The 26,489-nt window shown below is 37.2% G+C and overlaps 3 protein-coding genes across 6 annotated transcripts in view; 2 read left to right on the forward strand and 1 right to left on the reverse strand.

Annotated features, from left to right (window-relative positions):
* Nucleotides 1-10,736, forward strand: part of LOC145205670 (short transient receptor potential channel 5-like) — a 35,058-nt gene extending 24,322 nt beyond the window's left edge. Inside the window, exons 14-19 of one of the 4 annotated variants that reach the window (XM_080078405.1) lie at nucleotides 150-295; nucleotides 1,358-1,510; nucleotides 2,064-2,136; nucleotides 6,718-6,848; nucleotides 7,106-7,316; nucleotides 8,295-10,736. In XM_080078405.1, coding sequence (XP_079934531.1) covers nucleotides 150-295; nucleotides 1,358-1,510; nucleotides 2,064-2,136; nucleotides 6,718-6,827 — 482 coding nt within the window. In that variant the 3' untranslated portion in view covers nucleotides 6,828-6,848; nucleotides 7,106-7,316; nucleotides 8,295-10,736. Of the gene's footprint in view, nucleotides 1-149; nucleotides 296-1,357; nucleotides 1,511-2,063; nucleotides 2,137-3,425; nucleotides 3,693-5,017; nucleotides 5,334-5,730; nucleotides 6,517-6,717; nucleotides 6,849-7,105; nucleotides 7,317-8,294 lie in introns of those variants that run through there. The other 3 variants (XM_080078403.1, XM_080078402.1, XM_080078404.1) reach the window with 3 other exon arrangements.
* LOC145205671 (very long chain fatty acid elongase 4-like) lies at nucleotides 10,262-22,030 on the reverse strand. The gene is made up of 6 exons (XM_080078406.1): nucleotides 21,837-22,030; nucleotides 20,427-20,614; nucleotides 19,816-19,896; nucleotides 16,391-16,562; nucleotides 12,984-13,111; nucleotides 10,262-12,259 (listed from the first exon to the last, which is right to left on the reverse strand). The coding sequence occupies exons 1-6, from the start codon at nucleotides 21,895-21,897 to the stop codon at nucleotides 12,017-12,019; spliced, it is 873 nt and encodes a 290-aa protein (XP_079934532.1). The 5' UTR covers nucleotides 21,898-22,030; the 3' UTR covers nucleotides 10,262-12,016.
* Nucleotides 22,031-23,109: 1,079 nt separating this feature from the next.
* LOC145205376 (very long chain fatty acid elongase 4-like) lies at nucleotides 23,110-26,449 on the forward strand. The gene is made up of 6 exons (XM_080078073.1): nucleotides 23,110-23,229; nucleotides 23,303-23,490; nucleotides 23,998-24,078; nucleotides 24,590-24,761; nucleotides 24,942-25,069; nucleotides 25,617-26,449. Exons 1-6 carry the CDS (start codon nucleotides 23,169-23,171, stop codon nucleotides 25,806-25,808), a joined length of 822 nt encoding a protein of 273 aa, XP_079934199.1. The 5' UTR covers nucleotides 23,110-23,168; the 3' UTR covers nucleotides 25,809-26,449.
* The last annotated feature ends 40 nt before the right edge of the window (nucleotides 26,450-26,489 follow it).

Below are 26,489 nucleotides of genomic sequence, written 5' to 3' on the forward strand. Positions count from 1 at the left end.
TTGCGCTCCATAACGTTTTTGATGATTGTTTTATTGCAATTGTGTCGCTATGTGTTCTTTCACCAAGCGAAATAAACTCAACTTAAAATACAAGCTTTCTAGTAGTTTCGTTATGATTACGTAACCTTCGTGACTTTGCTTTGACACAGGAAGCCGAGGAAACAATTACTTCTGGCAGGGCAATATGTGGGATCCCTTACCACTATCTGACATATGCATTGCTGTGTCTTACATCCTTATTCACATGAGGATCATGGAACTCCTCCGTGCTGAGAGGACTTTCGGACCCCTACAGGTGATTTAAGTGATGGAAATGGTTGTTCAAGTTTCGTAAAAACCCAAATTTTACAAACCAAATTTGTTTACTTTTATGTGTCCTCCTCAAGCATGTTAATTTTTACTTTTAGTTATATTTAAATGTATTTTGTAGCCTAGATTATTTGAAAAAGTAATTCGTATTTCTGTAGCATGTTCCGGTTAATCGCAAGAATAAGTTTGGCAAGTTGAAGTTGCTTTAAACCAGAGTCGTCTGTAATTGTATTTTTTTAGCAGCTCGTTTCGCACAATTACGATAAAACATTTTGTCATAAAATTGTGTTTTTGTGTTGGTTTACCGCAGGGGTGGGCAACCTTTGTTACTGTAGGGCACTAGGGCCAATTATGAATGTCAAAATTGGATCGCGGGCCGCACATGTGCATAACAAAAAGTGATTTTGCTTTGTTTCTTACCAAATATGCTCAACTACAAGTATAATTCGTATTTGATTCTAGCCACATTTTGCCAGATCGCAGAAAACTAGCACCAGGCGCATTAATCAGCGCAAAAATCTGTAATAATTGGACTCGTTTGCCAGTACTTTTGAAATCCAAGCGTCTCTGCGGGCCGCACAACCTTTAATGAAGGGCCGCAGGTTGCCCACCCCTGGTTTACCGCATTTAATACTGGCGTATAACCGCAACGCTGATATCATTTCATTTAAGTCTCTTTTGTGCATGGATAATTCTTGATTTAGCAAAGAAGCCATTTGATGGTAACTGCCTTGTGTTCAAAAGGTTGTGGGTTTTAATCCTCTCTCGGCCACTTGTATTTCCCCGAACATAAAACTTGGGCATTGCTCTAACCCAGTGGGATTGAATAAATTTAAGTCACCAACTGCAAGTAGAAAAAAATCAAATAATAAATGATTCAACAGACTTAGAATAAAACAGGCAGCTCCCCGGCAAACTGATTTTGAGCATAATGCGTTCCCGCCCACCGAAGATAAATATGACTGTGTCTAACTGCATGTACTGTTGTGTGACTATTTGCTGCTATTCGAAAGACGGCATAAGTGGAGAATTCAACATTTTTTTGTAGGTTTCTTTGGATTTGATGCTGCACGACGCCTTCAGGTTCTCTGTAATCTTCTGTATCGTGTTTCTCGCCTTTGGAAGTGGAATCACCGAACTGTACACGCCCTATGCCCGCAACAAGCACTGCACATGCAATGAAACCTCGACTTGCAACACGGTCAGTTGCCAAAAGTCTTGCCAGCTCAAATTCTCAAAAACCGCGCTACCCTTATTGTCAAAACAAGCCCAAAAACCGCAACTACAAAATAAAAACAAGCCCAAACCAAAGCTATTCTAACGTTATTTAACTGCTTGCAAAGACACATGGATGTAAAAATGTAAGAAATAAACAAAAATTGACATTTTTGACAACCAAGGTTGCCTGCATTAAAATCTTGTTAAATAAAAAGTTTATACGTCAACAGTGTTTCCCAAAAATATTCTTACTAAGTGTATTTGCCGTATGCAGCTTTCTGTTAGATACAGTGGTGGGATTCAAATTTTTGTCAGCCGGTTCTAACACAAAAGTCGTATTTTTCAGCCGGTTCTGTTACAAAAAGTCCGTTGACAGTAAGCAGTAATGCTATCCCGTTCGCTGATCTGATAAAATTTCGTGAGACGGTTCTATAGAACCAGTGCGAACCGACTGAATCCCACAACTGGTTACATATGTTTTTTTAACTGCCGCTATAGCATGTATTAATCATTTATTTACTAATATTGTTTTACAGAGCCTGCCTTTGGCTTCCAAATGGATCGTACCAGAAGACAATACAACACTCCCGGCGTGTGTATCCTGCAAAGGTAATGTTGTTTTTTGATTTCTTTCCAACACAACATTAGGAAATTATGCAAATCACAAATCTTGTGCATTTGGTGATAATTCTCTGCATCACATGGAATTATAAACAGTGAGCCATTACAGAATAGAACTTAAAAAGGATGCGTAAAGAAAGTGCGTACATTTTTACTTAGTGACTGTATTTTATATTCTATATAAGGACGGTTTTAATCGCAAATTTAATTAAGTAATATATCCAGGAATTAAAACCCATATGGTACACGCTGATTCAGTTATTTTGGAACAAAGGGTTGATTTAGTATTACCACAAAACATTCTGGCCAAGTTTAGGGCCTGCACTTTCAGATTCTGGCCGAGTTTAGGGCTTGTACTTTTAGATTTTGGCCAGGTTAAGACCTTGCACATTTAGATTTTGGGCGGTTTTAGGTCTTGCACTTTTAGATTCTTGCTGGTTTAAGGGCATGCACTTTTAGATTCTAGCCGGCTTTAGGCATTTTACTTTTAGATTCCGGGCTTACCACCTTTAGATCTGGCCGGGTTTAAGCCTTGCACTTTCAGATTCTGGCCTGGTTTAAGCCTTGAACTTTCAGATTCTGGCCTGGTTTAGGATTTGTAATTTCGGGTTCGGGCCTCAGTTTTAGGCCAGCTTACAACTCTAATGTACAAAACCTTAGATTTGGAAGATAAGGTGTCTATGCAACTTACTGTTTTGTACACAACAATGGAGGGAATGTTTTGGTCCTTGTTCGGTTACGGGGAGCCGTTGAAATGGCTGGACACTGAACATTGTCCTGAAAAAAGTTTCAGTACCAAACTGGTTAGACTTAAACTCAGTCACTATTCACATAGAAATCATGCAAGCATGCCATTTGCTCCATTTTCATTCATCGTATGGTCAAATTTCGCGTTCTTCATACATTCATGACATTTGTGGCTTATCATATGAATTTATTATGCAGACAAATCCGGTTAATCGCATAATCAATTTGTTCAACTTTTTTGGGCAATTAATCGATTTATGCGATTAACCGGACTATTTTTTATCATATGACTACATCTAGGTTTTACAATCCCTATGCAATATAATACGGATTATGCGATTAACTGGATTCTTATGTAGTAACTGTAATAGCAACCTAGATAACTTATGAACTAATTCCGAAAAAAGTTGAAATTTCTTTCCAAAAAGTTTTTAAAAGATAATGAAGGCTCATATAGTGAAAAAAATCCTATATTTTAATAGTTCGTGCTAATTTTAGTGAAAATTCAGGGTAAAACTTTTGCCTTGTAGACTTCGACGAGGCATCGCAAAGGTTAACGAACATTTTTGACGCCCTTTCTGGCATGTTTTGGGCTCTATTTGGATATTGGGACGTTTCAAGCGCCATAGGCTTCACTAATTGCCCTGAAAAAAATATGTTCACTTTTTGGGTTCGTAAATTAGATGCTGCAGTAGTCCACTAACCAAGTAGCGCTCAAACACGTAAAAGCATATTTTTTTGGTGTGGTAGTTTTCAAATCATACTAACTGTTTCATCTGGTGAACTTTTTGTGTTAAACACGTTAGAGGCTTTTTCCAGACTTATAAAAGCACCATTTTACGCAATATTTTTAATATGGTGTAGATCATGAGGGGTTGATTTTTTGTCAAAAAAAGAAAAGCGCACAGCATAATTTCCGTACAGCCGTATTTTTTTAAATGTTCAATTTTTGGACAATTTCTGGCATACGATTTTAGTGATTGCAACTCGAAATTCTCTTCTCTTGCGTTTAACCGAAAATGCATTTAATCGGAACTTTCTTATAGTAATAGGCTTTAGTTTGAGATAAAACGGAATTTCCAAATAATCAGATTTATTTTCTAAACTAATTATATATTACAGTTTAAAAAAATCAAGACGCAACTAAAACATAATTTGTGATAAACCCTTATCATCTATAAAAAAACGGTTTATGCAGCCCTTAACCAGGCAGTAACAAAATTTTACAGCCCCTGGTGATAAATCATTTCGTATGACGGAGTTTGAATCGTCACTGTCTGGTCTTTTCTGGACCTTGTTTGGTTACGGGGCCCCACAAACTTGGTACACTGTCCAAAACTGCCCCGAACAACATCGCTTACAAGAATTGGTAAAATTTTCTGCAACGCTCACAGCTTTAAATCCTTCGCTGTTTCATCTTTGCTAAGTTTAACTACTATTTCATTTCAACCTAAATCAATCCGACTGACCTGCTGTGATCCTATTGTTGAGGTCAGGAGTTGAAACCTTATCACTGATGTCGAATTGGATACGACTTTTTATGGGGCCGCTTTTTATCTAGCCTCAAATACTTCAGTACTAACTAAAACACTGGAATTGAACGTTTACTGCAAAGTTCTAGTTTAAAATGCATGCGGCTTTTAACAGTACTGTCAGAATGTTCTTATTTGCACTTTAAACGTTAAACTTTTTCTTCGTTGGGTAAAGAAAAGTCCTTAAAGTTTATGGAACTCTTCTGGCAATATTTGTAGAGCTCATTTGCCAGAAGAGCTCTATAAACTTGATATTATGCCTGGCAGCAATAGCTTATAAAAAAGTCCTGTAGTGTGAAACCGAAAAACTGGTATTGGATGGTACACTGCGAAGAGCCTCTAAAACTAAATTTGCTCAATAGCCAAGCAGAGCACGCCAGGCCCAATGAAGGCGTCATACCAAATTTAGCCGGTCTCCCTAGCATTTCCATATGGCAAAGCACAGGTCAGAAAAATCTAGTCTGTGGTGGGATTCGAACTAACGACGGGAGCTCTTCCGGGGCTCACGCTGTACCAATTGCCAAAGTAGAATAAAAGTTAACTCAAAACAGAGTAAAAAAACTTGAGGTCATATATATCCTGATGTATAGACTTTACCTTGGACAGCAGCATGGTACCTACATCACTGTTTACTGCAATGGTGGGATATTTTTGGACATTGTTTGGCGAGGCTGACCCCAGGTCGTGGTATCAAATTGATAATTGCCCACAGGATTTTCATCTTCAAATAGTGGTCAGTCTCTATCCCGGCTGCCGTGGTTTAAATTGATTTTTTGGGGTGAATTCCTTTCCAGCAAAGTTGTACTTGTTGTCCATATTTCCTTAGTGGTGAAGTTATTTGTGTGACATCATATGTGATGACGTCATGCGTTGATAGTGTTGCTTTTTAACAGACATACATTTTGTAAAACAAATACCCCTATTGCCTGAAAAACATTTAAAAATTGTGTTATTTTTAAATGCACTTTTTAGGCATTCTAATCAATCTAAAAAAACGTTCAAACGTTCAATAGACCTATATATAGCAATCTTTAAATTGAGTCATTATACGGTCTTAAATTTACAGGTTACCTTAATTACAGTCGTTTAAATACGTAACTCCTGTATTCTCAATGAATCTCTCTAAATAACTGTGCAGTAGTATATCCCCTCTCAAAATATGAAAGAAACTTTGATTTCAACAAATCAGTTTAAAATCCAAATCGAAATCAGCATTTTTGAAAAAAATCCGAATGGGCCACAGAAATTATACGTCACATGTCATGTGATCAAGCACATTACGTCACATCTTAATTTCGCTCAGATTTGACAAGCTCGGCAACATTCGAAATGACCCAAATTGACACAGCAATGCTTGGGTTCTTTTGGACATTGTTTGGCTATGGTGACCCACAAGCTTGGTACCCAGTAGATCTATGCACAGAAAAATACGTTTTGCAGGAAGTGGTTAGTTCAAATTTAAAGCATTTTACTTGATAGTGGTCGGGTCTTGAAATCAGCAATTAGTTTGGTTTGCCTGTGATATCGAACCAGTCGAAAAAAAACTGGATTAATGCAAATGGATGTTATTTTTGATCAACTTTTTGTCGTGTTTTGGTTATGGCAAGGCTGAAAAAACGCCTGCCGTTGGTACGATTAGCATGTTGTCTCGATAGTATTAAAATATGACAAATAAATAATGTGCAATGTTATATTACGAACCCGGGTGTTACTTAAGCAGGGAACATTTAAATAGACATACAGTCTCGGTTAATCTTCGCCTAATCCGGACAAAATTTTGGTTCCAGGCGGGTCCGGATTGACCGAGGTTTGCTGTAGTGTCAGATTTTATAAACTGCGTTTTTTAAAGTTAAGAAAGCTGTTGAAAACGATTTGCCAGCCCAATCAACCAACCCCTATACAAATTTAGATAAAATTCACTAACATTCATTCACTGTCATGTTGTTTCATTCACTTTTTGTTTATGTTTAGCATGTGTTTGTACGCCAGCTTCTGGTGCATGCTTGTATTAAATATAAAATGTGCCTTTTGTGCGTTGTTTGCATGATATTAACGTTGAGGTTATGCATTCTTGCCTGCTTTTAATTCATTAAATCATTCCAAATGTTGGCTAATACATTATTTCATGCATCGTATAAACAGTAAAATAAAAAAAAGATGAAAGTGTGAAAAATATAATAAAGTTGGCAACATCATATATTCTTTAAATTAAACACGTATATTTTTGAAAGAGACGGATTAAACCAGCTTTCGGTAATACTGTTACATAACTATGTTCGTGTGCTGTTAGACGGGTGGTGTTATTATTGGCCTGTATCACTTCGGTGCGATCATTCTGCTTGTCAACATGCTTATCGCTATGATGAGCAACAGTTTCCAGAAAACACACGACGACTCTGAGAGGGAATGGAAATTCCACAGGTAGGATGAATAACATGACTTAGATTTTTTTCGTTGCCAAGAAGGCCAAGTGGCTATCGTACTGTTCAGTGTTCACCTTTTGTGGAACCTCCAAACCGGTTAGAAAACAAAAAATTGACCCAAGGTTGCAAAAAAAACTTTTTTCATTCTTTGGGGTCAAAAATTAAAGGAAAAAAACATTTTTGGGGGCGGATTTCTCGGAAAAAAAATAGCGTTTTTTTACTTCTAATCTAATCAACTATGCGAAAATTCATCAGAACGCAACTATGGCTGAAGTTCATTCGCAACGAGATCAACTGTCCGCCTCCAATGAATCTCATTCCGAGGTTGAAGACCGTCAAGAGAATGATGAGAAGTATCGGTAACTCGTTCCGCAGAGCAACAGGGAGGTTGTACCGCATCAACACTCCTCCTATGAGCAACATGAACTTTCCTGTCACTGGCAATGGAACCAACCACATCAACTTGGTAGGTTGAGTTTATTTCGCTTGCTGAAAGACAACATAGCGACACAGTTGCACTAAAACAAACACCAAGCCAGAAAAAGCTGTGCAACGTTGAAACGTTATGGAGCGCAAAAAAGTGGAGGGCACAATTGGTGGATGAAAGCTAAACGCGCTGCAGCTACACCGTTATTACAAGGCGAATAAGTGACTGAGCTCATAAGTACTGGGTTAATATATGGTCTGGTACAAATGGTTCCTTCTAAAACAGAAGGGAAACCTGTGGTCTGTAATATATAGGGCTCTACGGCCCGCGGAGACACTTTGATTAAAAATTTAAATAAATAAAGGCTCGCTAAACCATTTAAGTGCATTGCTAGTGAGTGAATCCATTCTGTTTTGTTTTTGACAAAGTCCATGCGTCCGGTGTTTTTTTCAACAATGCGGCTAAAATCACTTGACAATTTTACTGGCAGCTGTTGACTTATGTGTGTTTGGTGCTCAGCAAAATAAAGTCAACATATATAACATACATTGAGTGCTGCCAGCGGCTTAGCCATTTTAATAGTACTTGGTCCATCAGTAATGGTTAGAAGTCCTTTATAGAAATATATTGGCCTCATTCGTAACTCCAAATTGACACACGTAAGCTCAGCATTGCACCAAATTGAAACGGGTCACATTCAGTGGTAAAATCCTTTTTACATAAACACTAGTCCTGCTATAAAGCCAAGGTGGTCTGTGGCAACGCTAGGTAAGAAAAACTGACAAGCGGTGGGATTCGAATCCACGAAAGAAGTTTTACCATGGTTATATAGTTACTTTTAAAACTGATTTTTAAGGAATTTTTGGGCTATAAAGCAATTGGATTTTCATATCACAAGCCAGTTGGACGTACACTGTTTGCTGATTAACTTTTTTAGGCTTAACGGGCATCTTCAGTGACTTAACATGTTAATATGCAAGAACGTGTAAATATGTTATTCACTAATGTATTTATCAGCAACGAAGAAGAACAGGCATCGATCCTAACCTGGGCGGGGACACCGTTATGCTATTCGAGGGTGAAACGCGGTACACGAAAGTTCTACGATTGGTAGTTCTGCGTTACGTCAAGAAGAAAGTTCTTCACGGGGAGATGGTCATCTAACGGCACCGTAAAAGTGTCGCTGAAAGGAAAAGCATTTTCACAACCACACAAAAAGCTGCAACAGCTGATTCGAGAGATCTTCGTGTCAGAAGGCAGCGGCGAAGACTTAAAGTAACTTCTTAAAAACAAAAGTTTGTTTGGTACATTTGGTACCGCCTTTTTCAGTATTATTGTGTTTGCCTGTTTTTTTGCTCCACACTAAAAGTGTCGCTTTAAACCGGTTTAAATCAAATTCAGTGGCCCAATTTAGGGTTCAAACACTTTTTCAACATTAGGAAGTTAGCTTAGTGTATTTAGTACCACGTTTTTCACTTTTCGTTGTTATGTTTTTCTTACGCTAAAAGCAACGCTTGGGCGAAAATTTAACAAACTAGGGGAGCCCAAAATAGAATTTCAAACAATAACTTGAGTAATCCAAATGTTTACATTTAAAATTCGAATTGGATGTGAATTTTTTTTCGTATTATAGAATAGTTCAAAAAATATTTTACCATTTAAAAACAATCAACAGCTGATCATGCTTAAACGTAGCCTGTCTGTAGTTGCCTTATGCTTTGCAAATCGCTACTGAACTGTTGCATTTTCATTACCATGCACTTCTTTAACAGTGTTACGACACCACTTTCTTCAAACGCCATAAGTTCCCTAAATTCAGCAGTCTCCACTATTTCTGTACCGTTCAAAATTCATTTTCACCCATAACTTTTGACAAAGGCAGAACATTGTTGGTGTCTTTGTTACCTTAATTCACATTTGGAGTTACCTTCCAGGTTAAATCCTGCGCATGCCCATAACCTATTTACATTCCATAAGTGCAGACTATTTCATCCAGTGTACAGACCTTTTTCAAGAAGTGTTACATCTAACAACAGTTTTTATTGGTTTAGGGCAGTGTTTCTTAACCTTTTTTGCGCCCTTTGAACCCTTTGAGCTTTCATAAAATTTTCTCGTACCCCTTGACTAAAATGGCCGACGGAAGTCAATAAAATGGTAATAATAGGAATTAACATAATTGTAATAATAGCTATTTATAACTTGCGTGCTGGATGCATGCATTAAAACAGTATTGTAAGTAATACAAAACCAACCCGTTTTAGACATAACTTATAACAAAGTAACTTGTTACGCATTCTTTATAAATATGCCTAAATACGGTATGATTTCACCCTGCATGTCGAACCCCCTGCTTTAGTGCTTCGTACCCCCAAGAGGTACACGTACAAAATTTGTTACCAATAGGGAAAATGCATAGGGCACCGTTCCCCTGGTTAAGAACCCCTGGTTTAGGGTCCGTCTACAGTAATTTGTTCTAGCTCTGGCTTCTAAGGTGCTCTCTGCATCTTAAACACAAACGTTTTGTAGCTTTTTGGTCGCATTGCACTTTTACTGTTCGGTTGCAGATTGTTTGCTGTTCATCTCTTGCCTTGTGTGTGTTTTTATTCTTGAAACATTGTGCTTTTCGTTCTTATCTTGCCCCGATATTGTTCTATTCACCAAAGCGCTTTCTTTCTTCACTTAAGCAAATGTTAAAGTAAGAAGGCAAGTGCTCTTGGCTCAAGAAAGCCTCCTCTGTTTTTTTTTTCATTCCCTTCCCCATGCACATAAGTAAGAACTATAAGAAGCTAAGACAACATCTGCAAAGCGCACATGTATATTTCTTAAACTGGAAATATACACTGATTCAACCTATTAGTACTATAGCAAAGTTTCTTGTTCTGAAAAACACATCTAGAATTCGAAACTAAACTTACAGTTCATTAACTGATGATCATCTTGAAGTATTCTAGTGTGCAGTAGGACATACAGAGTATCAGAGACTGTAGAAGCAAGGTATGGTTTTTGTAAAATTAATAATATAGGGGTCACACATCCGTGTTGCAAAGTTTGTAAACAACCAATAGAAACTTGTACCAAAACATCATCATGCAACCTTCAAAACAGAAACAAAAAACGAGGATAATAGAAATACTGTCTCAAAAATTATAATCATAATTAAAGTGTAACATTCCGATACATCTATTTATAGTTTAACATTGTACCAATTGCTGCATATTGAACACAACAAAATTTATGTAGAAATTCCGTACCGTTCACGGCGTGCAGTTTGACAACTGTTTCAAAAGGTGTCACTTATAATTTTAGAACAAGTTGTAAAAAGTATAAACTTATAAATGAAGATCTGTTCAAGAATAATGCAAAGAAAATCAAAATTGTAACATGACACATGCAAGCAAAATGGTTTGTGCGATGTTTCATAAGCTTACGACCCGCGCAAAAGCCTGTAGTTATTTGCAACATAACGGCACATTTGGAATTGAAAGTCAAGCAATTGCATAATCCCCTAAAATTATTTATTAATTACTGCCAGAAGGTGGCGCCCAAGAACAAATATTTACAGCTCTTTCTTAAGCCAGTGCCGAATTTACGTTGCTCTTTCCATTGTGCATTAGTACAATCGTAATAAAATGGTCCAATGTACTAATAAACAATTTTGCACGATTATTAACATTATGAAGGTGAAATAACATTTCTTTTGGCTGTAATACGGAAGTTAAGTGTGATTTCTAATAATTGTTTTGTAAGGGGTTCATTCAAAAGAAACACTAAAAACGCAAAACACCAAAAATAGATTCACATAGTTTTGTACTGCATGGTATTCGCACACATAAACTCGGCACTGATGGAAACGCAGTAAAAATAGAACCACACAGCCGTATTTATTTGATTTAAATATCTCTCGTAACTTGTCGTAAAATTATTCGTCACAATACCCCTTTAATCGAAGCACGGCAAATACAAATATCAAACTGCTATAGCATATAGGACTATGGTAGTTCTATATCGGCACAAATTAAACAAGAGTGCATAGTACAACACTGAAAAATGCACAATCAGCTGATGTTTTTGCTAACTGTAACGTATGTACTGGCTGTAAATCAAACCTAGTAGAATCGATACAGTTGCAAAATGACCCCAAACAAATGAATGATTTGTTGATTAATGGTAACTAACTATTGCTGATATAAACGTCATCATAAAATATGTGTAGTTCAAAAAGTACTTTAGAAGTTGCACTTGCTGCATGATATAAAACCGATTTCGATATTAAAAGAATTGCAAAAGCATGAAATAAAGTACCACATACGCTATTTGAGGATGATTCTAAGACAAACAATTCATTTGCGATATATAACAGAGATTGAAATGCCCTGTCAGAGAAATAAACAGAAAATTTACCACTAAACATTGTCAGTAATAAAAACCTTATTTTTTGTAATTTAAGAATTTCATTGACAGGTATAGTGTTATGCATCTTATATTGAAAGTACGTATCGGCAGCAGAATTTTACAAACCCACAAGTTGAAAATGCCACGAAAAAAATTGACATTTTTACGGGGTAGTTCCAAAAGCAAACTAAAAAAATGAAAATTAACCTCAATAAAATATTACAAACTGCCTAGATTGCAAAAAAACGAAAGCAAATCTATAATGTCGACGTTTTTTGTGAAGGCAGGGGCCCTGAATACTTGAATACAAAGAACAACCATTGTAGCTAACGCCTCTGCATCTATCATCAATCGTGCTTTAAATTTCCGTTTGCGACAGCACCGTTCTTAGCTACTCCATTCGTCACAGCTGTACCCTTCTGTTTCTTGGTGGCGCTCTTGCGGTAGATGTAGGCTTGGAAGTAGAAGTTAAGGAATAGAAGAAGAAGACTGATAGCGTAGCCGATGTTTAACGTGCACATCCAGGCAGCGTAACCACATCCAGTTGTCAAACTCCGGATACAGTAAAAGAATAGGATGACAAATTGACTCTGAGTGGTAAAAAAGTGAGTCAATGCTATATATAGTCATTTCAACAGACAAACAATGGCGCTAATTTTTTAAAATGCTTTGATTAAAAACAGTGGGCCAACCAGTGGTGGGATTCAAATTTTTTGTCAGCCGGTTCTATCACAAAAGTCGTATTTTTCAGCCGGTTCTGTTACAAAAAGTTATATTTCATATCAGTAATGCTAACCGGTTCGCTGATCTTATAAAATTTCGTGAGACGGTTCTATATATAACCGACTGAATCCCATTACTGGTTTCAACCTTTTGAGGTCTTGGACAATTTTTGCCTCAACACATCATTTAATAGACTGAATACAAACTTGCAACAATGAAAAATCTTGGAAAAAATTGTACATTTCAGGTGGTCGCCCATTTACGAAAACCTCAACGAATTTGAAGTTGAAAAACGTCGTTTTAAAAAAGATGATATACCATATACACTGATGTAACTTTGGTACATCTTCTTTATATTTTAACATTTAAACACTCCTAAAAACATTAATATAGTTTACAGTAATTTTTAAGAATACTGTGCGTACTACTCCTAATCAAAAGCGTGCACATTTAAATTAGTCCTTTAACTAATTATAGCATATAGTTGCAAAGGTTACTTTTGCATGTTATTAAAAGTCAAAACGATTGGCGTTTGCGTGAAGGTTTACCTAATTAGCATTACCACAAAAAGCACACATTGTTATGACTTACAAGTTGCAGTACAGTTATGTACTTTTTCCACCAAAGATATTTTTGCATGTGAGGTCCAAATGCGGATAAGCCGTAGTATGTATACATGACTGTATGAACGAATGAATTGATTCCACCAAACAGAAAAGCTACAAAACAGAAATACACTCAGATTAAATCATCATCATAATGTAGTCCACAAACTGTGTGTAGTATATTATAAATCACGAGTCACCAGAGACTCAATACGAGAGATGGAGACAACAGCAGGCTGAAAACTTTGACAAGCCTGAAGTCATCCACCGACATGTCAAAGTGTTTAGTCTGTATGTAACTAGTCTATGTTAGAAAAATAATTTAGGAAGCAGCATTGCTTCTGAATCAAAATCAGTCAACAATCAGTGACCGTCAAAATAAGAAGTCAATTGCTTGCGGGACAGATCTTGTCAAAAGATCTATATTTCACTATGTTAGAAAAAAAAATCATGCCAATACATTTTGGTTTAGACAAATTGTTGACCTTGAAATGAAAAGCAATAAGTTATAACTCAAAATTCGAATATGTGTTCGTTTGATATTTGCATTAACGTCATGCGTGCGTTTGGACAACTTCGTCTATATCCATAACATAATGTATATGAGCCAATGACTTGAAACAATCTGCGTCTTAAGGTGTTGACGTGATTGGAAGTGAATAGGACCGTGCCCACTATTGAATGGCAAGTTTAAAGGAAATCAACCTTTCCATCTTGTATGTATAAGTCGTGCCGTCTTTGACGTTACACTCCGCATATTTGTACCTAATTTCACCAACTTTTGGTAACAGCTCGGGCTTTGTTTGAAAGAAAATTCGAGTTAGGCTGGGTTCGTGTCCTAATTTAGACCTGCTTACAACTCTGCACCAACTAATATCACAGATATAAAGTCTTACACTTGGCATAACATTTGAATGCAAAGTGCTCAGGGTAATCCTTATTCAAATAGAATGAGAAAATTAAAATATAATTGCGTTGTCATTCAAACTTACAACAAAATATCTTAAATACACATTCTGAAGTACAGGACTTTGAAATGAAGCAAATAAAAAAAGATGATGACCTCTAGATATTCATTGTACTAATTTTATCAAACAGTTCATTCATGGAACAAGTTCATTAAACGTAATTTTATTCTCAGACAAAAGACGTGTTGCCTACGCTGTATTTTGACAACGCGCACCATAAGGTCCAACAACCGACGGCCAAAGGTTGATGCCTTCTATTACTTGAGGTTAACGAATAACTTCTTCAGAGAAAGGTGGTACAAGACGGCGGGATGCGATATGAAGCACCGATTCGGACGCCCCTTCACTTTGAGCAAACATTTTCAACACATCCAAAAAGTCACACCGCGGTATGATTCATGCTAGCGTGGTTGCTTGCGCAAAAGTCATGGGATGATCAACGTAGGAACTTTTAATTGCGAACTGCTGATTGGCGGGTATATGTAACGAATTTTGAGCTACGTTTGCTGTAGAGAATCAACGTGTAAAAAAACCGACAAAAATAGACCACAAAAAATAGTAAATAAGTGATTGTATATTTTTAGAAAAAATATGAGGTGCGTTTATAGGTTTTGCCTATCACCAGGAAATAAACCAAGGTTGTTATAGCGAAAGCCACTCTAGAGTAATTTTAAGCTTATAATTTGGATATTTTATGCATTTACAATCCACCTATAAATAGTCTTGCATATGGTTTTAAAGCGCAACATTATTACATCTAGAAAAAAACAATTAACGCTGTTTTTCGGGTAACCAACCCTCCTGTGTATAAAACGTGGCGATGCTACGGCCATATTTCCTGGCAACTGAAATTTTTCAATCGCTGTCGTGACCCAATAAGGAACCCAACCCTAAAATGGTCGTTTCAAAAAGTCGGTCAAACCTATTGATCGGCAACGATGGCGTTCGGGAAACCTATAGAATGGCTGGAGCTGCGAATGCATTGCTGCTGGCAGGGTTGTGCAAAGACTATGGGGTGAACGGTTAAGGGCAGTGATGGGATTCAATTTTTTTGTCAGCCGGTTCTATCAGAAAAGTCATATTTTTCCGCCGTTCATTGACATTAAGTCAATTGACAGTAACCAGTAATGCTAACCGGTTCGCTGATCTCATAAAATGTTGTGAGACGGTTCTATAGAACCGGTGCGAACCGGCTAAATCCCACCACTGGTTAAGGGTCGTAGGTGGCCACTATACGGAGTGAACAGCTGTTAGCTTGCTACTGTAGAATTTGAGCCCGATTTCAACTTTTGATGTAGTGACTTGAATAACAGTTTTTGATGAAATATGAGCAAGATAATCGGGGCTTTATGAGGAAATTATCAAAGCAATTGGGGCCTTACTGTTTCGTATAGGCCATTGTATACAGGCCAAACTAAATGTTTCTCCACTAAGACTGCCTTTCCTTTATTGGTGACGTTGACAGTTATAGTTTTTGAAGATGATGCTTAAATACTAAATGGAGATAGCCCATTTAAGTATTGTTCATTTATTACTTCTAAAAACACTCAAATAAAAAAATACATAAAACGGACCCAAATCAAGTGATTAAAATTTCAAAAGCGTAAAAATTGTGGCTAACAATTTAACGTCATTATTTTGGTACAAAACGTTTTTTTCTTTTTGCTTAGTTAACCTTTGCCTTACCTTGTTCAAGTAGGGTTGTCATCAAAAAGTTTAGGACTATCAAATATTTACGGTAAAACCTTGCGGTTCGATGCGCTTGACTTACTCTGCCCCGTCTAATAGGGGGCGGCGTGAAGAATTTTAAGCTGTGACAGATAACTTAGGTATTTCAAAACTTGCGCACAAGCAATTTTCTCATGTTACGATAATTCGAAGTGGATTTTTTAGGGCAAAACGCAAGAGCGGCTTTCTAACAATCCTTTAATGTCCTCTTGGCTTTAAATCGAATTATTTGTTAAATATGTACCTGTAGTGGGGTTGGCCTTTCTTGGATAAAATTAGGTTTTGAAAAAAAGTGTAGCGTGTATCAACAATTCTTTGGTGAATGCACGGCCGTCAGGACATAAATTGTGATTTAAATTGTGGTAAGTTGATATTGTCTTAGGGGTAAATTTACAAACACGAAAGGTCGTGGACAAATTTAACCTTTCAAAGGTGGTCACAGACCAAAAAAAAGGTACTGTGTTAATGCCTTAAACCTAGTCGTATGGGCTTTTTGGGTCGGGCTCGAGCTTAAATTTGAATAAATCGGGCTTGGTTACACACTCGGTAAATTTTTTGGCAACAATTTGGGCTTTATTTCAAACTAAATTTTGGTTCGGGCCGAGTTTTAGGCTTGTACTTTCGGGTTCAGTTCCCAATGCCAGACCCTCTTAGAACTGTGGCATTGAATTTGAACCAATAAGTTAGTTAAACTTACATTGACCTCCTGGTAGGTATTTAGCGGCAAGCCACCATACGAACAGCATGCTGGTGTGATGGTAGACGTGAAGGAAAGTGATTTGACTGTATTTCTTGCGCAATGAGAACATAACAGTTTCCACCAATTCGAGATACTTCGAGGCATAATACAACCAACACACACTGGCCATCTGAAACAGAAAGCCCTTGTTAAATATAAACAGGCCTATTAAAGTGAAGAAAAAGTCCCAAAAGGGAAAAAAGTCCCAAAGGGAATATGGACATTCCAAGGAGACCACAAACGCCTTTTAGCCTTTCGTTAACGATGCCTAAATGTGTAACTTTAAAAAAAGGTTTAAAGGCTCAAACACTTCGATTTATTAAGGGTCCTCTTCCCTTAAGGGTTAAAAAATCATTTTAGTAGGTCAAATGATGTAATAAGTAAATGGCTAGATAGGGTATAAAATGTATAAATTGGAAATATATATATACATGCATCCTTTCTAGTTTAAAATTGCGTCCGTAGCAAAAGTCCTTTGTCGCTATGGTGTCTTATTAGTATTCATTAAATCATTTATAGACTAAACTGATTCCATAACACCAAAAAAATAGTAAGAATAACGTCTAATTGTACATTGAATGGTGTTATACCATAAAACACTATAATATAGCTGCATGTAGTATAGTTTCAAAACAGAGCAAAGGCGCGACAAGACAAAAGGACAAAATTTCGACCTTTTGAACTGTAGAAAGTTTCACAAACCAAGGGACGGAAGAGCAAACTAACGGAATCGAACCGTAGATTTACACACAAAGGTGTGGTATCTATAAAATACCGATTTGGGCGTGCCCTATATTTGCCCTGCTCTCATGGGATGATAAAATATTCATGTCTCAAGCATGTGGAATCAAATTACTGTCAGCTTTTTTTAGAAACATTACAAATTGGGTAGATAACAATAGCAACTGAGTACTTTCCTTCTGAAATGTGTAAAGCAACGTACTTGGAAAAATTTGTACTTACAACGGTTGTGTTTTGGAAATATGGAAATAAAAGTGTTATTTACCCTGATGAAGACGACCTGTGTAGGACGTCGAAACGTCGGAATAAAAATTATTTTTGCCAGAAGAGCTCTCTATAAACTTGATGGGAATAGTGATGGAAAGTATCAACATAAATCGTTGTTTAAAATCTTGTACGAGGTGTCGTATATGTGGAACAAAACTCTTTAATGTTTTCATTTGTATTAGGGAGAAAGTCTTCAGGTGTTTACATACGACAGTTCCCTATTGTGACTTCACATTCGGTCATTGTGACGGTGCGAATTCCAAATAGCGGTTTAAAAGCAAACAAATGACTTTTTATTTCTAAAACCGCCGCTTATTGTAAGCTTTCATGGATAAGGATAAAAGACGGACGCTGTAAGTGGGCGGTAGGTTTATCCATAAACAAACTTGACCAGTGTGCTATTCTTAACTGTTAAGGTTAATCAGATTCAACCTGACTTATGTCAATAACCATTTCAACAGCTGGACAAATCTTAGCATTGTTCAAGACCATCAGTGCCTACTGCCTAGTCCTTAACCTAAGCAAGAAACTAAAGAAATCTGAACGCCTTGAGAGTTAAACAGAATTAATGAAGTATCTGCGTGTTTTAACGTGCACAGCTGTTGTAACAGTGCCCTGGACAAAATAAGTTAGTTCAGTGCATTGTCGTCATTTTTCCATCGTATATCTTCTTTTAGATACAAATACATGCATTACATAGCTTTAATAGGAAAGTACACAAGCCAATATATGCGATAAATCTAATTTGGAAATAAGGCCAAGTATTTCAAGAATAGTTTAGCAGTTCAAGTTAGTCTTAGAAATTGCATCGCTTGCTTTTATTTACCATAACGTGACAACCATTCGCCTAAAATTGCCTTTTGATGATACATAGTGTGTTTATGCCATATGTCGAAGACTGGTTTTATTAGGAACTGGCGGATTTGGAGTAACAGTTTCAACATATTATTCTTTTGCCAGTCGCAGAGGAAACGCGAAAAACGTATGGAATACTATCCCGTGCCTTGTCACGTAAAATACCCACACACACAAGCATTGTTGTCTCAGCAAACAACTGGACCATTTTTACAGCGGCATAAAAATGTCGGTCACACAATTTTCAATAGTATCGTTGTTCTGGATAATCTAGAATATTCCATTGTGTTTAATCGTTGCCCAAACGCCCTGTGTACATTTTATCGCAAATCTATTTTAACAGAGTGGCTAAAGTTATCCAATAGGTAAATTACCGAACAGTATACTTATTCAAAAGCAGATTCAAAAGAGTGGACTTTGTAACACATCATAAATGTTTGTCTGAAAGGGAAAGGACTCGCAAAATGTCCTTTATCGGATACGTGATTGAGGGCTGCGTTTCTGTCACGTTGTAAAGAACCACTTTCTTTGGTATTGGAAGAGAAACGAAATCACATTACAAAACAACTATTTAAATCGTATTCTAGTATCAAGTTTTACTATATATCTCTATTTATTAGTACCAAATGCTTGGTTGTTTATTTGCTTTCTGAGGTTTTGATTCTTGCATTGTGGTGGGAAAAGCGTTCAAAATAGTAACTGATAAAGTAACTAGACCTTGTTACTGGTATGTTCGCTTGGGGAAGTTAATCCATAAACAATTAATTGATTGATTGTCTGTTTGTGCGGAATAACTACCCAATCGGTTTACTGGTCGTGTGATCTTTTGAAAGTGGTTAGCCTTTGCTGTACGTTGGATCGTTTTAATGTATGCAATCCTCAAGAATTTGGAATTTCATGCAAGCGGGTGCAATCAACCATGAATTTTTTTTCCACAAAATCAGCACATCTAATGCCAACCAATTTAATATCACAGAAAAATAGTTTGAAAAGCATCAAATTTAAAAAGTTTGTGCATGTTATATACAATGTGTTGCAAATGTTACATTTTTAAGTTACAACTAGTCAATTAGGGCAGTAAAGGAACGTTTTGTGTTTGAAATATATCCCACTTTTTATAATGTGTGAGCATCACGCAGTAGGTAAACCTTACGGGCAATTTCGTTCATATGGTGATGCCTTTTGTTTGCATAGCCAAGGTATCGCTACAAACCGCCAAGACGACTAAAGAGCAAACAATCAAACGTCGCGTACGCAACATTCACGCAGTGTACATGTCTTTTTTTCTAGAGACTTTCATATCTTGATTAGTTTGATTTTAAATCTTATTTCGAGCTTCTCTACCTACAATATATTTGGGCGATAAGATTTATATATCACCAAGAAAATTAGCAGTTTTGAATTGATTAGGTTGGTGTTGGGCCTAAAACGTTGGAAACTTAGTGAAAAATGACTTTCCAAAGCAAAATACACTGCAAGATAGATAAAAAGATGAATAAAAATCTTGTAAATTAACTTACCCTGGTGGGTAACGGAGTGGGGCTGTAGTCGACTGCTTGACACAGGAGATTGTAGTCTGAGAGATAAGCCGTGACGAAAAACTAAGCAAAAAATTGGTATAAGGGTGGGTTCACGACACACAAAGGCATGGACGGGTAAGCAAAGCAAGTCATGCATGACAGAACTCGCGTGGGCTCAACAATAGTTTAACGTGGTACAGGGCGGGTCGTAAACTTTTCTCATTACTCGCTACAATATAGGTGAAAGGGTGCCACTTTTTGAACACATTAAATGTGAAATATAAACTTTGTAAAGGCAATTGCCTAAAATGCACCCCTTTTTTGTGACAAGTATGCAAATCCGGTTCTGTTACAAAAAGTCCATTGACAGTAACCAGTCATGCTCACCGGTTCGCAGATCTCACAAAATTTCGTGATACGGTTCTATAGAGTCCCACCACTGTGTAAAACGTCTAAGTCCGCCCAAATGAGCCTAAATTGAAGTTTTACTAATGCATTTCCCATGACATAAGTAAGTAGCGCATAAGTTAGTAGTGACATCATACTCTGTGACTATTTACTTTACAGGTGTTGTATTATTTGCTTAACTCGTTAACATACATTAAACGAACCTCATATGTCATGTAAAGAGATAAAGCGACCATCAGCGCATTGTATGCAATAAGTAGAGGTCGAATTTGGTAGGTCGGCATTTTGGCCGTTAACCTTCGAACGTTGATACAGAAATACAAATACAAAGCTGCAGCCGTGATTGGGTTCCATGGACTGTGAACCAATGGCCATTGCGCCGTCCTCGGATCTGTAAAAGTATTAAAAACCGCGTTTAACAATTTATTTCCATTTAATTATCGCCAACGTGGACAAATAGCAGGAAATTAAATTAAATTTCCTTTTCCGACTGGCGTGTTACATGAAATGTTTTCATTTGCTTTCGCTGCAGTATAGTTAACGAATTAAATTATCCCACAAATACGAATATCTCTCAAAACAGAGACATGCAACGTTTCCGCTATTTCCGTCCGCAGCTTCTTATTTCACTAACAGCGGCCTGTGTGTCCGTTGGCTTCTTACATAAAATCCTATTTCATTAAGGTCAGTTTCAGAAGCCAAATAGCAGACAAGGCATTTTTATCGATGCTTGAAAGCATACATTTTATAACACATGTGTGCGACCTTATAAAATTGTTACACTGTGCCCAGCTATCCCAAAACGTTATCACACATTTCTTACAATTCAACGCATCGACATAGCAACCCTAGCTAACATTTTTCCGTTCGCGTGGGTCATCCAACGCAAGAAGTATTGCTGCAATGGATTGTGCATTTTGAGCCGTCACAACACTTACTCAAAAAGAGTCATTTCTCGATGTGCTCACATGATTTTTAGCATTGTACATCACGTATTTTGAAACACCGCAATAACCATTCCATACACCAGCCTTAAAGGCAATATTCAGCAAAACTATAGTACTACTTTAGAGGCTGAATGGCTGTTTTCAACTCTGGTGGATTAAATATGTTCTACATCAATGAAACCGCCAATTAAATAGAAGTTAGACAATATTATCCACGGGCGCTGGAGCGTGCAATTTACGCCTATTGTCGCTAAGTAGTGACCACAATGTATAATCATGCGTTTTAGCTTTCTGTGTTATAATGTCAACTGAAATAAAACACTTTTTAAAACAAACTAGAATCCATTTAATAATGGACGGACAATGGTATTTTCAGCAAAAGATATTTAGTCAGTTTGAAAACGTGCTCCCATACACAGTAATCAAAACGAAGACGCCTGTTTCGCACCTTTTTATCAATCTTTTATGTGACTCAAGTGTTTGTAAACGGGTGCAACTGCTGTGACCCCTCATATCACTGATGATGGAAATTAGCATTTGCCGAAACATTTGATTAATAAAGCATGTCGCTTCTTATTTGAGCCGTCATATTTCTCACAAAACAAAGCTTGTTATAAGCTACCCAGTCTAGAAACCTTTTTAACCAGCAACTATAAGTATACATACCCGCTCTTTCGTCAATGGCAGTCTTGTATAAGGCCACCGCACTTCTCCAAGAAAACTCCATGTCAGACAATTCAAATACAAGCTACAGCCTATCGCCTACTCCAACGACTTATGCCAGCAACTAATTTTACCTAGACTTAACACAAGCACAGCTGCTTCAGAAGGAAGGTATGCCTGGAGAGTGGATACAACTCCGATGAACGATGAAAAAGGGATACAAAGGCAGGAAGGACGACCTGCGTCACCTAACTGCAGAGACAAGCCGCCTGTTCTTGCACAACCGACCCCCCGTACGCCCAAAATCAGACAAGTCTTGTGACTGCTTGACTTCACAAATGCCCATCCACACTGAATTCTAACTTCCAAGTGTTGCTAGTTAACTTAAGTATGTATATCGTGCAATACACAAGCCTTGAGTTTGTTGCCAAGTTAAAATTCTCTATACTGCAACCCCAATCACTTTAAATTTAATCTATGCAATGTTGCTTTTGCTACATTTCTGCATTAACTCATTGATAAGATTTCACTACAAAAGCAATTGCACAGTATTCTTAATCTAGGCTTTGCCACAGAAAATGGGGCCCAAGTAACGGCAAACTGCATACAGCACTACCAGTATAACACTAATGTCCAACCGAAGAATCGGTGTTGAACACGCGGCTTGGAAAATGCCACAAGCTATCGAAATTACATGCGGTTGTCACGCGTTTCATGGCTGACTGAACAGCACTGCCGCATGCAACAAAGCATTTTGCTCCATAGCGACGTCTAACGGTTTGCATTTTATGACAACTTGTGTTTTTAATGCATAAGAACTTTTTGTAGTATACTATATAATTATAATTACCTCTAGTACCTACATATTACATCAAGTAACTGGACTTGTTTTACAAGGAAAACAAAAAAGTAAAACTTATTTAGTGCATGTCACATTAATAATACTTAAAATACATACAAAATTTGATAAATGTTTCTTTGGCGCCTTGTTTTACGCACACCCTAATGCGTAACGAAGATTGGTCACGTTTAAAAACAAGAGCATAACACGAAATGCCTGACATTCTTTTTTTCCTTGCATGATCGGTGTAGCGCCGTCAAACAAAGGCAGTCATCATCTAGTGTTGCCCACTTCTTTTCAGTTTTCAGCAACGGAAGGAAATGGTCAATTACATATAAGGATCAATTTGTCTAATTTCTTTGTTTTGTTAAGACACTTCTTGCTGTACTGTTACTTTTAAGGCATACAGTTTTAATTTTTTAGATTCTGCTATTAAGAGTACGGTGTTTACATTTTTATAACCTTTTTTCAGCTTAAAGTTGTTCAGCTTAAATATGGCCACATCTTATATTAACGTTTTTGAAGTCTACAACTTTATCATTAATACAAGTCCAGGTGAATTCAATTAGTAAAGTATAAAGTAGACCAGACTTCAGATTAGATGCTAAAACATAAACTGTCTTGGCAGATCCAAGAACATCCGAATGGCCATTGGTGTGCAGCCCATGGACTCCTGTCATTGCAGTGGTTGTGTTTTTGTATTTCTGCTGGAATGCACGGAAATTCACAGCAAAAATGCCTAACTACCGAATTCGCGGGTTGCTTATTGCATACAACGCCGTTCTGGTAGCTTTGTCTGCCTACATGATGTACGAGGTATGACTACAATGTGCACGCATTGTGACTGGTCAAAAGCTTAGTGAAAACTATGTGAAACCCTATGAGTCTAAAGGGCCCATATGTATCAAAGTTTTTAAATGTTTCAGTGGTCAATTAAGCATACTTTTTTATTGATGCTAAGGAGCAGACAAACATTAACATGGAAAGGACACCAAAATGTCATGTATCAGTACATATGGGCAGGGGTGGGATTAAAATTTTTGTCAGTCGGTTCCATCATAAAAGTCATATTTTTCGGCTGGCTTTGTTACAAAAAGTCCATTGACAGTAACCAGTAATGTAACCGGTTCGCTGGTCTCATAATTTTTTTAAGACGGTTATATAGAATCGGTATGAATCGGCTGAATCCCACCACTGCATATATACTACATCCATTCATGAGAGAAACTGTTTGGTAGTGTATGCACATGTATTAGGGGACATTTTCAACAAAACCAAATAATCCAGGAGTGTTTTTGTTTCAAATAAGCCAATATTTTTCAGTTTTTCGTCACAGCCTACCTTTCCAAATACAACGTGATCTGCGAAGAAGTTAATCAAAGTGAAAATGGCCTTCCCAGGCGGGTGAGTAGAGATAATGTCATACGTTTGTGCAGTTTAAGTTTTTGTCCAGCATTAAACAAGATTGCTAAACTTGCGTACTTTACTAAAACGCATTTTAACGCAACAAATCGGAAAATCTATTAACACAAGAACTCACACCAACACGTTTGTTCAATACCGTTAGGTAGCGCAAGAGCATCAGCGAATATTTTCAAAGCAATTTGTGCAAAACGGGGGCAGGAATTTGGCCGAATGGCCTTGCGCGCCTGACCCATATATGGGTATATATACCGACACAAACAAACTGATCAGGATTTGTCTCCGGGAGTGTCCTGGGTTCGAACCCGTAATAATAGCAATAATAACAATCTAAAAGCTCAACTCCTAACCCTAACCCAGTCTCACTCTCAATTTAAATAGCTGTGCTCTTTCCGCCTTATATATTGGTATTTAGCAAACTTTGCAGTTGTGAGCTCTTGCGTTAGTAGCTTTACCCTTTAAATGGGTAAAAAATATTTTTATTGTATTACAGATGGCCAATGTGTGTTGGTTGTATTATGCATCAAAATATGTGGAACTTTTGGAGACCGTTATGTTCTCGGTACGCAAGAAATACAGCCAAATCACTTTCCTGCACGTCTACCATCATAGCAGCATGATTTGTTTGTGGTGGCTGTTCGTAAAATACAGCCCTGGCGGTACAGGTAACATTTGACCACTGCTAGTGTTTCCAAGTGTTTTAATTTCAAAACTTTTGTTACATAACGTATATAAGTTATAATGTCAAGTTTGTAAAAGTACACCCTGGCTCACCAGTTAGATATAACTTGTAAATGTGAAACTAACCTACTAAAAATGGTTGAAATAAGTACCTTGTTTTGTAGCTTATGTATTTGGAGGAACCAATTCATTCGTCCACACAGTCATGTATACATACTACGGCTTATCAGCAATTGGACCTCACATGCAAAAATACCTTTGGTGGAAAAAGTACATAACTGTACTGCAACTTGTAAGTCATTTAAATTTGGCGCCAAAACGGAAAGCCCAAATTGTTTAAGTCAGGGGTGGGCACCCTTTGTTACTGTAGAGCCAATTATGAATGTCAAAATTGGATCGCGGGCCGCACATGTGTATAACACAAAGTGATTTTGCTTTGTTTCTTACCAAATATGCTTAACTACAAGTATAATTCGTATTTGATTCTAGCCACATTTTGCCAGATCGCAGTAAACTAGCACCAGGCGCATTAATCAGCTCAAAAATATGTATTAATTGGACTCGTTTGCGAGTACTTTTGAAATCCAAGCGTCTCTGCGGGCCGCACAACCTTTAATGAAGGGCCGCAGGTTGCCCACCCCTGGTTTAAGTTGTTTAAAGTTGTGTTGCCATTTTAAATTGCTGATTGTAAAGATTTTTAAACGAAAATAGGTTTCCGTTAATATTTTTAGAGAGCCTATATTGTTGTATAAATTTGTTCACCGATTGGTCATATGCTCCTAGTAAATGAAGCTTAGATTTAATGCTGACTTTTGAACATATTTTTTCTTTTCTTTTAGATCCAGTTCGGCGTTCTCTTTGCATGGTGCTCGACAATGATTGCAACTGATTGTAATTTTAGTCCCTGGATTACAAAAATGTGCCTTTTATACTCGATTACTCTTCTTATTCTATTTCTTAACTTCTTTTTTCAAACTTACGTTTTTCGAAAAGCTAAAAAAGCCCAGCCACCTCAAGGAAAACGCGATTAACTCGTTTTTAAGCTGCAATAATATTTGTTTGAACTTGCAAAACGACTTTTGCAATATACATATAAAATAGGTCATGTTGTCGACATTTGGTAGGCAATTATACACGATAAACCGTTTGTCATGTCACAAAACCCTTAAGTGTTTTTTGACATTGCATAATGGAATGTCACATTAAAATCGGGGATTATGAATAATGTGTATAAATCGCTGACAATGTGCAATGAACGCTGAAGAAATTAAGTATCGAATAGCGGAAGAGCGCAATATTGGACAGCAAAAGTGCATTTCGTATGAAGCGATTTATTCTTCTTCATGCACCAAATGTTTCGTAGTTTGTTCTTAATATTGTTTACATCTAGTATGAATAAATAAGCTACAGGGTTTTAATGTATAATTTGCGTTGTGCTTTAAAGGTTTTGTAATGTTACTGAAATTGTCTTAGTTAAATGCTATTGTGAAATGTTGCTTTTAAAAAAAAAATTCGTCCGTTACCCTTTAACGTTATGCTTGACTTCCGATGGCCCATTGCCTATTGTTACTCCCCTTTTGATGTGTATTTGGCACTTGTACTTAATCACTTGCCTCTCTGGCTAGCTTAAAGTGGCGTACTTTCGTCACTCCATAAAGCTACAGTCAATGTTTGAGTTGCTGGTGGTGACAGATACGGCAGCTAGCCTTTTT

Source organism: Phallusia mammillata, chromosome 8 (assembly GCF_965637545.1).
Source record: "Phallusia mammillata chromosome 8, kaPhaMamm4.hap1.1, whole genome shotgun sequence".
Taxonomy (NCBI): Eukaryota; Metazoa; Chordata; class Ascidiacea; order Phlebobranchia; family Ascidiidae; genus Phallusia; species Phallusia mammillata.

Coding starts and splice junctions, on each gene's coding strand:
- LOC145205376 (XM_080078073.1), top strand. CDS start 23,169: ATGGCCACATCTTATATTAACGTTTTTGAAGTCTACAACTTTATCATT. Junction 24,079..24,589: donor AAAATGGCCTTCCCAGGCGG/GTGAGTAGAGAT, acceptor ATTGTATTACAG/ATGGCCAATGTGTGTTGGTT. Junction 25,070..25,616: donor ACATAACTGTACTGCAACTT/GTAAGTCATTTA, acceptor CTTTTCTTTTAG/ATCCAGTTCGGCGTTCTCTT.
- LOC145205671 (XM_080078406.1), bottom strand. CDS start 21,897: ATGGAGTTTTCTTGGAGAAGTGCGGTGGCCTTATACAAGACTGCCATT. Junction 19,897..20,426: donor CTCTTTACATGACATATGAG/GTTCGTTTAATG, acceptor TTTTTTGCTTAG/TTTTTCGTCACGGCTTATCT. Junction 12,260..12,983: donor ACATAACTGTACTGCAACTT/GTAAGTCATAAC, acceptor TTTACCACTCAG/AGTCAATTTGTCATCCTATT.